Genomic DNA, 13,941 nt, shown 5'->3' on the forward strand with positions numbered 1-13,941 from the left:
CAGTGTTTATTCATTATTGGTGCAGTGTTTTTTCCTGTAAAATTAACAAAATTGCAGCAAAAGCCTTTTACAGTTTAGTGTGAAGCTTTTTGTTGAGATTTATCAAAAAGATTTTTTGAAGTTCTATTTATTCTAACACAAAAATATTTTAAATGATTTATTTAAAATGATTATATTAAAATTTAAAACGATGTCCCTCTCCTTGGTGCAGTCACCTACTCTAAATATATACTTGAAACTAGTAGCATAGAAAACATGCCCATTGTAGCAGAGTTTCCTTTGGTGTTTGTGATCAACCTGATGAATACTAAAAAGTATCTGTGTGAACTGATTATTTTGTTGAGTATTTATTAAATATATTAAACAATTGCATAAGGGAAATAAGATACATTGGTAAGGTAGTCAGAGTTGTGTTAATATATTTAATGTTTTTTTTTTTAAATTTCAAATAAATAATTATTTATTAACTATTAGGCCTTTTTTTTCTTAAGCCCCGGCCACCCAAAATGTCTGTGCACGTCCCTGCCTGTAAATTATTAATCTTGAATGATAAGGTAAGACAAGGAAAGGCATTTGTCTTACCTTATCATTCAATAAAGATTACACTACTATATTGCTATAAAAGAGTAGAGTGTAGACTGTAGACAGTTTCTTTCCCAGGAAATGATACTGCTGGAGAGTACAGGTAAAGCTTTCACACCATGACTCAGAGGGACCTGCAACAGGCAAACAGCTATTTCATAATATTTAACTGAGGGTCAATCTTTAGTTTTATAAGGGAAGCCTAAAGAAGAAAAGGCGAATGGTTTCCCTTAAAGCAGTCAACCCTCCAGGTGAAAATATGGCAAAACAAATAGCGCGACCGCAAAAAGTGGAAGTTGTATAGAGATTTCCTAACTCATTATTGTTATTCAGCATTATCATCACGCACCAAAAAAAGAAAGAAAAATAGTCACAATAACGATCAGCTCCATCAGCCAGTACCTAACCCCTTTTGTTCGCTTGGAAGTGGAAGTACAAGCACAGTCAGACCTGGAGCTTTATTTCCACATTAAAGGGGTGATAGAATGCAAAACCGATTTTACCCTGTCATAGTTGAATAACGACAGTTCGGTGGGTAAATAGGACATACATAGAAGCTCAAAATCCCATTGACACCTCTTTACTATGAAAATATCATATTTTGAAACTGCCACTGAAAATGGGCGAATCTCAACAAAGCTGGTTGCTTAAGTAAGCATCTCAAAATCCGGAACCTTTGTCACAGCCATGGGTGTATTAAGAGAACGGTCACGCCCCAACATTTACATAGGCTACACAACTGACCTGAGATCAGGTAGTCTTCTGAATCTAGGTCGTGCAGATCTCAGAAAATGTATACATTGTTCATCTGCTATTTTACCATTAAATTCACTTCTGAGACTTTTTTATGCGAGAACTCAACTATGTAGAGGTCAAATATGGGCCGTTTTACGAAAATTGATGTCTAATTGCAAATTTTGTCCGACTGTGTGTTGGACTTCAGAGGCTGGTGCTGCCTGTGTTGCTGCCTCGCCGCCTGGCCTGCCTTCCTTCACAGACCCCGGCCTGCTGTGAGCTCGATTGAGCTCCGGCACGACTGGCAGCCCACGGCACTTCATACCCGCACAAAGTCACCGTTTTGGGCTAATGAACTACGAAACGCCGCTGCTCTGACAGAGCTCCAGGGCCTGCAACTCCCCTCTTCCTGCTAGCTAGCTAAATGCCCGGTGTATGTGAGTGAAAGCGCGGTCAGCGAGCTTGTTACACCAGCATTATCTTACCACAGGTTCCAGTTACTCTTTTAATGTGTGTAATTATAATGTGTTGAGTTATTTAAACAAACGATTGGGGAAATAAACGCCGCTTGTCCATGAGTCTTATTGATAGAGCCTGCGGCTGGATGTAGCTCTATCAATGAGAGCTAGCTAGCCTCCTCTTAGAATTCCTCTGGAATTCACAAATATTCATTAACTTGAAATCAGACACCGTTGTTAGCTTAATAAAACATTTAGTTAGATGTTGTATATGTGGCGTGACGAAATTCAAACTGTAATATAATCGAATTACGACCAAAAGTGAAGCTAACTAGCCGCAATCTGTACACATAGGATTGAAGGGACAGTCGCAGCTAACGAAACACCTAAACTTCAGAAATATTCATTAACTTGAAATCGGACACCGTTGTTAGCTTTATAAAACATATAGTTATATGTTGTATAGCTAAGTGGCGTGACATGTGTGTAACATGTGGTAAGAGATTGCTGGTGTAACAAGCTCGCTGACCGCGTTCTCACACACGGGCCATTTAGCTAGCAGGAAGAGAGGAGATGCAGGCCCTGGAGCTCTGTCAGGGCAGCGGCGTTTGGTAGTTGTCAATTAGCCCAAACGGTGACTTTGCGCGGGTATGAGGTGCTGTGGGCTGCAGCAGCTCAATCGAGCTCACAGCAGGCCGGGGTCTGTGGAGGAAGGCAGGCCGGGCGGCGAGGCAGCAACATAGGCAGCTGAACTCCGACACACAGTTTTACCAAATTTGCAATTAGCCATCCATTTTCGTAAAACGGCCCATATTTGAGCTTTATATAGTTGATTTCTCGCATAAAAAAGTCTCAGAAGTGAATTTGGTAAGGAAACATTGCAGTGTCTGGAATATGAGATTCTGTCTAATGTGTGTGTATTGAGGATTTGCTCAACCAATCAGCACGAGTCTCTAATGCGTGTGTATGGTGATTCGCTCAACCAATCAGCGCGCGTCTCTACGTGTGTGTACGGGGATAAGGCTCAACCAATCAGCACGCAGCTCATCTAAATATTCATGACCATACCATATTTGGAAGAAAAGCTCTTGTTACAAATAGGGCCAAAACACAGGGATGCATAAGGGCCAATAAAATATCAACCAGGCCATTTTCAGCCCAACTAATGTTACATACCCCATTAGGAGACCATAAGGAACAGTGTGAAATACCCTATTTAATCATTCTATCACCCCTTTAACAACAATGCCAAAAGCAATTGAAATGCTCATGTGGAAAGGTTTACATTGAGACCTGTGATGTATACAATTATGGAGGGTACATTTACCAGAAGTCCTCTCAGGCCACCTGTTCTTGTGGAGAAGTAATTGGTGCCCTGCACATTACAGCCTTGTTGTCTATAGCCCACATCACCACATTTCCGGTTACACATTGTTAATCACATTCATTTCAATGCCTACCTATCACTACCAGAATTGTATTTTTTCTTTGTTTCATTTGGTTGATATAAATGTCAGTGATTAGTGCTAAGCTGCAGTAAAAGTAATATACTGTAGTGCTAACAAAATCTCAGTAATAATTATAACATGTATTATAATAATATAATTGCATATAATATGTAATTCTAACACGTGTGACATGAAACTTATATACCCTAACCAAGCCTAACAGAAAGGCTGCAGCCAAATCCAAGAGTGTATGGCTACGGCCTGGAGCCTCCCATCTTATCTCTTACAGTTTTTTCCGATTGCTAAACGACAGCGGGCACAACTGGAGTCACATGTGCAATACTCAAACTACAGTCTGCACTACCAACAGTCACCTGATCTAAACAGTTCACATCAGCTGCAAAACTCATTCAAAGCAACACAACTCTTAACACACGTCTCAAAACAGGCTCAGTGCAGCCAAACACTATGCACAAGCCTCACTGAGATAACACACACTGTCACTCAGAACACACTGAGGGTAAAAACACTAGTGTCAAACACCAATACAGAAATTACAAACTTTTTCATCTTTACAGTTTGAACAATTTGAGTGACTTGACACTACTCAATAGTTTATTTAAGGAAAAAATATAGATTGTATAGCATACCAATTTTTACATAAGGTAAAGAAGAAGGAATGAAAATCAGCAGTTTTCTTCAATAAAGTATTTTGTCTCTAGTAATTTATGGAATTACTGGGGAAAAAAAACTAAAGGTACATACGTAACAGTACCAAAGAATAGTGTGACTAATCCTGCCTCTCTCCAGCATCATGTGGCAAGTTTTCTTCATCACATTGGATGTCTTCATCATCTCTAAATACTAATGAATGTGGTGTTTCTATTGCTTTCACCTCCATTACTTTCTGAAAAACAGTAAGAACGCAGTTTTACTGTTGTAAAGATATAGTGTTTTTCACTTTTTTTTATAACTGTGTATATAACCTCAGACATCTTACCTGGACATGTTGGTATCTTTGCTCTTTTACCTGTTTCTCTCAAACAGTACAGTGTATAATTGTTTCATTCTTATTTGGTGTTTGTATTACAAAAAAAGCTTTCTGAGATTTCTCTGTATAAATACAATATATGTTCACTAACTACTCTAAAATAAGACACTTGCTTAGGCTTTCAGCTAAAATTGCAATCAGCAGTGTTTGATAGGCACCAGACTGAAATCTATTCTGTTTTGAATGTGTGGTTAACAGTTTTGACAGCAGTGTGTTAGCATTTGAACAAAGTGCTGTAAATCTACAGTGTTGTGCACGTTGTGGTTAAAGTCATGGGATAAGTGTGTAGAGTTTTGAAAACTGTGTTCAAGCAATGAAAAACGAACAAGAGTTTGGTCCACATGAACTGCTGCTGTGCAGACTGTGGTTAGAGTTTTGCACATGTGACTCCAGTTGTGCCCACTGTCGTTTAGCAATCGAAAAAAACTGTAATACATCATTGGCCTCCCTCTTGGTCTACTTTTCAAAATAAAAGCTCGCGTCTGGTGTTATGTTTTTGAACTAAACAGTACGGCAATCATGCTAATGAATACAATTATTTTTTCAGCAGCTATGTCTTAGTTACAACACGATTCAGCTAGCAAAGCAGGTTTGTGTTTAATGCGGGAGGGACAAGAAATCCTGTCGGTTTTTTTATTTTAAGAGCGAATTGCTACACAATATACAGTTTGATTATCACTTTTATTTTATTGGTAACCGTTGTTGTAAAACGTTGTTGTATAATCGCAATATTGGAGGGTACACTTCAGTGATGCTTACGGACCTCGAAATTAAACCCTCTCATGTTGCTTAAACAAATGTCAACGCTAAACGTTGATGCAGTTTTAAACGGTCCCTTCACCTCTAAAAATAGCCTATAGCCTACTTCGTTTTTCTGTTCTCAGAAGCCAATATTAACCAATATTTTATTATAAATCAAATTTTCTTCTTGCCAAATTTCATATCTATAACTTTCATATTGTATTATTTATTTTTAGTAGACCTATTACATGTGGGTGGCTTCATTGTTGAGCTATATGTTTTTCACCTCGTTATGCTTGACCTTTTTTTGTACTGTTATGAATTTGCAAATAAAGCATTAGGCGAATAAAAAGAAAAGGTAAGTCGTCGCAGGTCTCATCAAATATGGATACAACAATAACATCCACAAATCTGCCGGCTCTGTATGGCTAACGTTGCAACATGCTCACTAACTTAACCGTGACTGCATCTAGAAAATAATTCTCGATTTCGTATTTTTGACCCTCTGAATGTACCGTTGGAGACGCGGCTGCAGCCATCTGTCTGACTCACTCCACACCCTGAATGTTTGGTTTTGCAGAAATCGAAACTTTTGTCCAGTGCTGGTGTGACAGAGCGGATCAGAACAGAAACTGAGCAACCAGAAACGGGTGAACTACTACTCTGCCAAAAAACACAGTCAACCAAAGAGCAACAAGAAGGATATCCTAAGGATTAAAATATTAAATTCAAATCGAATCAGGACTTCCTGTTTTTGACTTCTTGCTTCTGAAAACATGTCTGACAATCTACAAAAGGACCTCCAAGTTATTTTCTGCGAGATGTGTGCAGAGGAGGACAGGAAACCAGCACGGAAGACCTGCATGAAATGTGAGATCTCCATGTGCGTCCAGCACCTCCAGGCCCACCTGACCACTCCTGTGTTACTACAGACTCATCCTCTGACTGAGCCTATGGCCCTATGTGGGACCACTAAATGCCCCCAACATGGCAAACTCCTCGAGTACTTCTGCTTGGATGACATGACCTGTGTGTGTGTTTCCTGCGCCATTGAAGACCAGCACCGCATACACAATATGAAGACCTTCTCCACAGCCCACAAAGAGCTCATGGAGAAACTCAACACTGAGCAGCAGGCCTTACTAGGGAAAACTGATGATGAGAATGGGAGTCTGGAAAAGTGGGAGAAGAGTGAAAGAGAGAAGCTGGGTCGCTCCAGTGTGCGTCTCATTGAGGCTGTGACTAACCTGCGTGACATTGCCCTGACCAGTGTCCAGAGTTCAGTCGCTGCCCGCATGGTGTCTATCAAAACCAGCAACAGCAGCATGCAAGCAGCACAGAAGGAGAAGGACACCTTCAGATTCCTGCAGATGTATTCTCAGGTGCATCAGGATGTGGAGAAGGCCAAGGCTGTGGATCTGAGAAAAGGGTTGGAGCCTGGCAGCGATCGGGACAAACTGGTTCAGGAGATCAGACAGAATGGTGAAAAAATGGTAAAGCAAGCAGGCCACTTCTGGGGATCGCTGTTGACTCTGGTTGACCCAGAGAACCACCAGGAGCTCAATGCTACAAGTTCAGACCTGGTCTTTGACCCACAGACTTTGGGCTCTGGCATGTCACTGTCCAAAGACAAAAGGAAGATTTTCTACAGTAATTGGCTGGAGCAATGCTCTGCTATGCTTCTAATTCGTAGTGCCCAGTCACCTCCTAACTTTCAGAGGTGGATGGTCAGACTTTCCCAAGACTCTGACTGGACCATTGGTTTATGTGACAAACAGTCTGCAAAGAACTTGAAGGATGGACATGTCTATGGTCTGTGCTACGAAGGTGACCAGCTCAGCTCCCTCACAACAGAGTATGATGACTGTTGTGATGCATCAGTCAATTCAGAAGGTATTTTTGGGCAGCAGAAAAATGTCATGGCCACAAAAGAGAAAAAACGCAGGGTTTCCTCCGTACTAATCACACATCAGGGCAAAAATGGAGATTGTACAGTATCACGACCTGAAATGGTGGAGGTGTTTTGGAATTTTGCTGCTTCCTCACTGTCCTTCTTCAACAGAATCGGACAGCACCAGAGGGAAGAAATAATCACAATTAAGATGAGCCTCAACAACTGGGACCTGGCCCCCTTTGTTCAACTAGCAAACACAAATGGCCAAAATATCCCCCAGCAGCAATGGAAGTGCCCCTGTGGGAAGGTTTACAACAAGAACAGCAATGGATACACCGAAGTAAATGTACATGGTCTCTTCTATAACACTACTGCTCACACCAGTTGTTCCTGTGGCACATATATTGGTGACATACGCATCACAGAGGTGGTTTGTGAGCTTCAGTAATGGGTGGGAGCGCGCTGATCATTGCTTATCATTATACAAAGTTAAGAAGTGCATGGCTACAAATATCTACAGTAACAGCACCTTATGCTTTCATTGGATGAGTACACATCATTGCTAAGCATCAAGTTGCTGTCAAATGAAAATAGTGCTTTTAGCTCAAATATCAGAAATAAGCCAATGCTGTTATTGTTTTAGTGTAAAAAATACATATACACTAGAAGCAATGTAACCTCTTCAGCTTGTTTTGTTTTAGGAGTTACTTCTAATGTATGCAATAAGGTCGTTTTTTTAACTGTAATGTTTCTATTTTTTTCTGTCTGCCAGCTTAAGGTGTTTGTCTCCATCTACTGGTGGTGAATGTGTCATTGTTCTCACATAGTTATTTTACAGAGCAGTCTTTAAAAATGTAATCAGAATGTCAGGACATTTGTTCCTTTGTACCGTACTTACTTTGTGAATGATCCGATTCATAATAAAGCTAGTAAAAATTTAAGATGTGGAATGTTTTTAATGACTGAAAACTGCATTTATATTTTTACATTTTGCTATTTTCACACCAATGTGACAATAAGAAAATGAAATAACACAAATCATGTAATAACAGCTTGAAGTGGAGTATCTACAGACACTGTGTGAAGTGAAACCATAATTACCCAATACTCAAGGCGTAAAACCTCCAAGGAATGATCCCCTAATTTTACAGCTGTTATGAATCATACAATAATTTGAATGTGCACATCGCTAACATGAGCCCACACAAACTTTGGTACTGATCAGGAGCAGCTAGAACCAGGGACGATAAAGGCTGCATAATATATCTTTATGTTGAATAGCACCTCTGCTATGAATTCAGCACTTCATTGGTCTGTACCGTACAGTATGTGCTCTAGTACTGTACTCTAGCATTCAGCATATACTGGTCCATATATAAATTATCCCATAATCTTATTAATTTAAAAAATTTAAGAGAACTTTCAAAGCATATCTATGAAATGATAATGGAAACTAAATCTATCAAATCTCAAGTAATTAAAGTGCAAAACTTAAAGAGTGGTGGAATGATTGCATTTCTTAAAAAGAGTTATATTTCCTAATTAGCCCCAGCAGCTAAATACATATTTAGTACTTTCGAAATAATTTAAGACATTTGCTATAATTTTATATGTGTGTGTGAGGCTTACAGTATAATATTAGCATAGAGCCTAACTACATGTTGTAGATACTGTTAATAGACAGTTATGGATTTGCATAAAAACTGAAATTAAGGACCTTGCATTGGAATGATGAGACAGCAGACATACAAAGAGCTGGAGACATACTGCTCTAGCTTACATCTTCCTGTCTAGGGACACTGGCCCCTGGAACACTTTGTAGACTGTATGAAAAAAGTAACATTCAGAGTCTAAAGCAACTCCGAGTCTGTGTAATGAAAAATATTTCTGTAAATGTCAATGAAGTCAAAACCCAATATACTTATTTCAGTACTAATATTCATGTCTGTTCACTTGTGTTTACGCATGGTCAATCCACAAACAGCATCATTCAGGCAGTGTTGCAGACTTATAGCCTTGGTTCTGAAGCAGGATCAAGCTGGACATTCAGCTGTCGTTCCCGAAGACAGTGTTGAGCTGTTGGGTGACCCTGATGAAGGTGGTCCTGCGGCTCAGCTCCTTCAGTTTACCTGCCCCAACATAGGTGCAGGTGGATCGGACCCCGCCCAGGACGTCTCGTATTGTCACGTCCACCGGACCTTTGTAAACAACTTCGACTGTCTTCCCCTCCGACGCTCTGGAAGTAAAAAAAAACAACATGGTATACTATATCAACACCAATGACCCAAAAACATATAAGAAAAAACTGACATATTTCTTCCAATACACACCAAAATAACTGTGACTCTGACCTGTACTCAGCCACGCCTCCTGCATGTTTCTTCATTGCCGTGTCGGAGCTCATTCCATAGAACAGCTTGTATTTCTTGCCATTTTTTTCAATAATCTCTCCCCCGCTTTCTGAGTGTCCAGCAAGCATACCGCCCAGCATCACAAAGTCCGCTCCAGCACCTGAGAGCAAACATATAGTGAGAAAGTTGAACAGAAAGCATTCCTACTATGGTTGGAATTTGAGTGCAATTTGAAAACAGTAAAGCTTACCAAAAGCCTTTGACACATCTCCTGGGCAAGTACATCCCCCATCCTGTGTGAAAGAGAAGACAAAACATATCACAATATTTTGAGTGTGACTGGATGTTTATCATGGTTGTATGTACAACCTGGAGACAAAAGATAAGGCTGCACATTCTCAGGGTGAAATACATGTCTAACAAACCATGTTGACTGTGGGAAGAAAAGAGATGAATAAGTTTCTGTTTAAAGCATTGTTTTTTCTTGCCCAGAGTTAAATGAGAAGATCAATACCATTCTGTTCAGTCAATATGAACCTGGAACCATTAGCCAGTTAGCTTAGAATAAAGCGTAAAGACTGGAAATGTGGAAAACAATTCTGAATTTTGATCATTTCATATGGAGCCAGGATAGCTGTTTCCCAGGATTACATGCCGCTATTCCGACACGCTGCTATTCCCTAACCCTAACCCCTAAACCTTAACCCTAACCCTAATGGAAACAAAAATTGTTGGAGTGGTGGAACGTTTGAAAACAATGGAAGTGCCGCCACTCCGACAATTAGACGTCAATGTCGGAATGGATGGCAGAACCCGTTTTCCAGTTACCCGCCTCTATGCTAAGCTCAGCTAACTGGCTGCTGGCTGTAGTTTCATATAACTAGCACACAGACATGAAAGTGGTATCAATCTTTTCATCTAACTCTCAGCAAGAAAGCAAAGCCTATTTCCCAGAATGTCAAACAAACAACATTATTTCTACACAAAAAGAACTGTGTAGAACGCATGATTAAATCCTTGGATTATCAGAGAAGAGAGTCACTCACAGAGATGATGTGGCCACCCAAGCCATGGGCAGCATCTGCACACTCGATCACAGCGCTGAGCTGGGGGTAGCCCACCCCCGTCTTCTTGCGGGTGGTGCACACAGAGCCTGTAGAGGAAGACACAGGGACAAGAGATGACTCTTAAGATTTTCTAGTTTGCAGTCTATGATGACTATTGAATTTGCAAGCATTGTTTATGGTCTGTTTGATCTGTAAGTGCCAAATGAATGGGGCAAGGCAAGGCAGCTTTATTTGTATGGCACATTTCAGCAACAAGGCAATTAAAAAGTGCTTAACATAAAACATTAAAGCAGTTCAAAACAATTAAAACATCCATGAAGGTTGCTACATGGCGAATATCTATCCAGGAGAGTATGTGAAAGTTAAATTTAATATAATATAAATAACATGTAGACATAGAAATATGTTAGGCTGTAATCACCTGGTCCGATGCCTACTTTGATGATGTCAGCGCCAGCCAGGATTAGCTCCTCTACCATCTCTCCTGTCACCACATTTCCTGCCTGAGCAGCATAAAAAATGCTTTATTGATTACTTATCAAAGAAATGTTGACATGTGAACATCCATTTTCAGCCCCACAGTTTAAAGGCAGACATCTACTGACCATTATAGTGTGAGAGGGGAACTTCTCCCTGACGTCTTTGACAAAGTGAACAAAGTGTTCGGAGTAGCCGTTGGCCACGTCCACACAGATAAACTGCAGCTTTGGCACCGCCGCCAAGATGGCTGAAATCCTGTCAAAGTCCCCTTCCCCGGTCCCTGTGCTAACTGCTACACTCTGGAAGATAAACGGAGAAGAGAAGGACTTGTGTTACAAAAAAATGCCACCATAAAAAAAACTCCCTGGAATAAAGAGTTACATAATGATTAACACTTTGAGTACCTTCAGGCATTCAGGATTCTGTTTTGCAAACTCCACCCAGTCATCCACGGAGTAATGTTTGTGAATCGTGGTGAAAAGAGTGAACTAGTGGAAGAGAAAAAGAAAAACAGAGTAATTGAGATATTCTAACAGTGAGTGAGCAATGGAGTGAATGAACAAACAAAACAATAAATAAATCAATATTTTAGTGAGTTTTTTTTTTTTAATCTATGGAGGTGCCTCTTATCTTTTTGTAACTTAAAAATGAAGAGGATCCGGAATTATGACGTACAGCAGTTTGTGTCATTCATTATCGTTATGTGGATATAGACAAAAATGCTACACATAAGCCACCAATACTTAAGTTCAGGCACCTGGGAACCATAATCAGGGAAGGCTTGATCACCACACCTATCAACATGCGTTGTAATATAGGGATTATTAGGCATTATAGCGTCCACTGCTTGGAATACATTTAGGTTCACTTAGCTGACTCCAAGACTGTACAAGAGAAAATGATAAATAACCCTGTGTGCTCTGTAAAGCTCTTTGTGAAATAATAAGTGATTCATACACATCCCATGTAATGCATAACTTACCTGGTGCAAAGCCAGGGCCATCTCAAAGGTCCCCACGGTGTCCATGTTTGCAGCGATGATGGGGATCCCTCTGTAGCTGCCCTTGGAGTTCCTGAAAGTGTAGCTCCTCATTAGGTCTACCTGTGAAAGGCAAAAATAATGTGACATTAGTGTAGTTAATACTTTTATAGATTTGTTTAACTAACTAGGAAAATGTATTTCAGACATGATCCACAATATGTTACTACAGTCACAAGAAAGCAAGAGCCTATATTTTGTAGATGCAGGTTTGTGGCTAAAGGATCACTGCTCGACTTCATTAAATAGCTGGTTAAATGTGAACGAAGGCTAATACCTACCTATATACTATTTTTCTAACAACGTTGGAAAAGAGACCCGTAACCTCTGTGTTATTTTTGATTCTGCAATTCCTTTATAGCAGGCGGGTGGGCGGCTGTGGCTCAGGTGAGAGTGGTCGTCTATCAATCAAAGGTTGGTGGTTCGATCCCTCGCCCTGCACTCCCATGTCTTGGGCAAGACACTGAACCCCGAATTGCTCTTTCATGGGTATGTGAATGTGTGTGAATCATGTTTATCTGATGAGCAGGTGGCACCTTGTATGGCAGCCTCGACCAGAGTGTATAAACGTGTGTGAATGGTGCCTGTAATATGTAAAAGCGCTTTGAGTAGTCATTAAGACTATAAAAGCTATATAACACACATACAGTCCATTCTAAGTGACCACATCACACCAATTCTTGCTGCCCTTCACTGATTACCTGTGAGTTTTAGAATTGAGATGTTACTGCTTTTTTAAGCCTTGAATGGTATGGCTGCTGCTTATATATGTGATCTGCTAACTGCTTATTAGCCTGATCGCTGCTTGAGATTCTCTGGCAGAGCCCTACTATTGGTTCCAAGATCTCGAATTGTCAACAAAGGGGCTTTTGCTGTCCGGGTCGGTAAAACTCCCTGCCTGAGGATGTCACGCTGGCAAACTCATTATCTTTCTTTAGATCTCTTCAGTCTTAAGACTCCCTTTTATCTTGTGACTTTTTCTTAACTGATGATATTTGTTGTGTAGTTATTGTATATTGTTATCTTGAGTTCTGGGTCTTAACTACCTTTATCTTTTACTGTAAAGCACTTTCTAACTTTGCTTTTAAAATGTGCTATATAAATAAATATATTATTATTATTATTATTATTACTACTACTTTTCCCTACTTTAATAACTACCAAATGCCTATGAGGATTACCTTACCAGGAATAAGTAATAATAATTTTTTTTTTCTGGTCGTCACACATCAGTCAGGTTTCATGTGTAAAAAACACATCCACAGCTGTAACGTTACACCTACCTCGCTCCTCGACTTAAGTGTGCTCCGCTTTGGACGGAGGAGCACATCCTTGAAGTCCAGCTTGATGTCATTCTCAATGCGAGGCATTTTGGAAACAGGCTGTACAGATTGTGTAACAACAAGAAATGTTAAATGGAGCAGTTTGTCCTAGAATGTGGATCTGTGAAAGAGAGAGAGCGAGATCTGAGTTGTGGATGACTGCTTTGTTCTGCGTGTTTTTTTCGTTTTTAGACAATTTTTTTTTCTCCCTTCATACAAGATATGGTCATTAATTGCCATTAACTAACGTTATATCAGGCAAAGTCTAAACATTAGGCTTAACTGTAATAACTACTTGGTGGAGATGTAATAAGGCGTTCTTTAGCTAGCTAGCGAATTCAAAAATGCTACTGACAGTTCAGTCATGCATACTTAACCACAAAGCTGAACAGAGTTGCTTCTTTTTCTTTAGCCCAGATGTCAAAATTCAAGGTTAGCTATGCCGTTTAACGTATCACATCAACTTGATTAACGTTAGCATTGCAAACAGTTAACGTAAGAAAAAGCTTTTAACTTAAGTAATATATTTAGCTAAATCAAGTATTTACCTTATTGAAAGTATGGTTGATTTTGTCTGTGCCGCTATGTCTTTTTCCACTGTGTGCGCGGGAAGCTTTACGGGGGCGAACACAAATCTACCTTGTAGTTTTTAAAGGGCTTTAGCTTGTAGGCGGTGCACAGGCAAAAACTACAATGCGAGACTCGCTTTACGACACGTTGCGCTGATGTCGTAAGGGTTATTTGAGGTATTCAGCAAACACATTTCGGCTAAT

The 13,941-nt window shown here is 40.0% G+C and overlaps 1 protein-coding gene across 2 annotated transcripts; it reads right to left on the reverse strand.

Annotated features, from left to right (window-relative positions):
* Positions 1 to 7,845: 7,845 nt before the first annotated feature.
* Positions 7,846 to 13,829, reverse strand: gmpr2 (guanosine monophosphate reductase 2). 2 transcript variants are annotated; one of them, XM_039821768.1, is made up of 10 exons: positions 13,717 to 13,829; positions 13,130 to 13,289; positions 11,790 to 11,909; positions 11,212 to 11,295; positions 10,933 to 11,106; positions 10,749 to 10,830; positions 10,307 to 10,413; positions 9,511 to 9,553; positions 9,261 to 9,420; positions 7,846 to 9,145 (listed from the first exon to the last, which is right to left on the reverse strand). In XM_039821768.1, exons 2-10 carry the CDS (start codon positions 13,214 to 13,216, stop codon positions 8,956 to 8,958), a joined length of 1,047 nt encoding a protein of 348 aa, XP_039677702.1. In that variant the 5' UTR covers positions 13,217 to 13,289; positions 13,717 to 13,829; the 3' UTR covers positions 7,846 to 8,955. The 2 variants fall into 2 exon arrangements, with proteins under 2 accessions (XP_039677702.1, XP_039677703.1); XM_039821769.1 differs by having other exon boundaries at positions 13,130 to 13,228; positions 13,717 to 13,802.
* Between the last annotated feature and the right edge of the window lie 112 nt (positions 13,830 to 13,941).

The sequence above is a fragment of the Perca fluviatilis genome, chromosome 14 (assembly GCF_010015445.1).
Source record: "Perca fluviatilis chromosome 14, GENO_Pfluv_1.0, whole genome shotgun sequence".
NCBI lineage: Eukaryota > Metazoa > Chordata > Actinopteri > Perciformes > Percidae > Perca > Perca fluviatilis.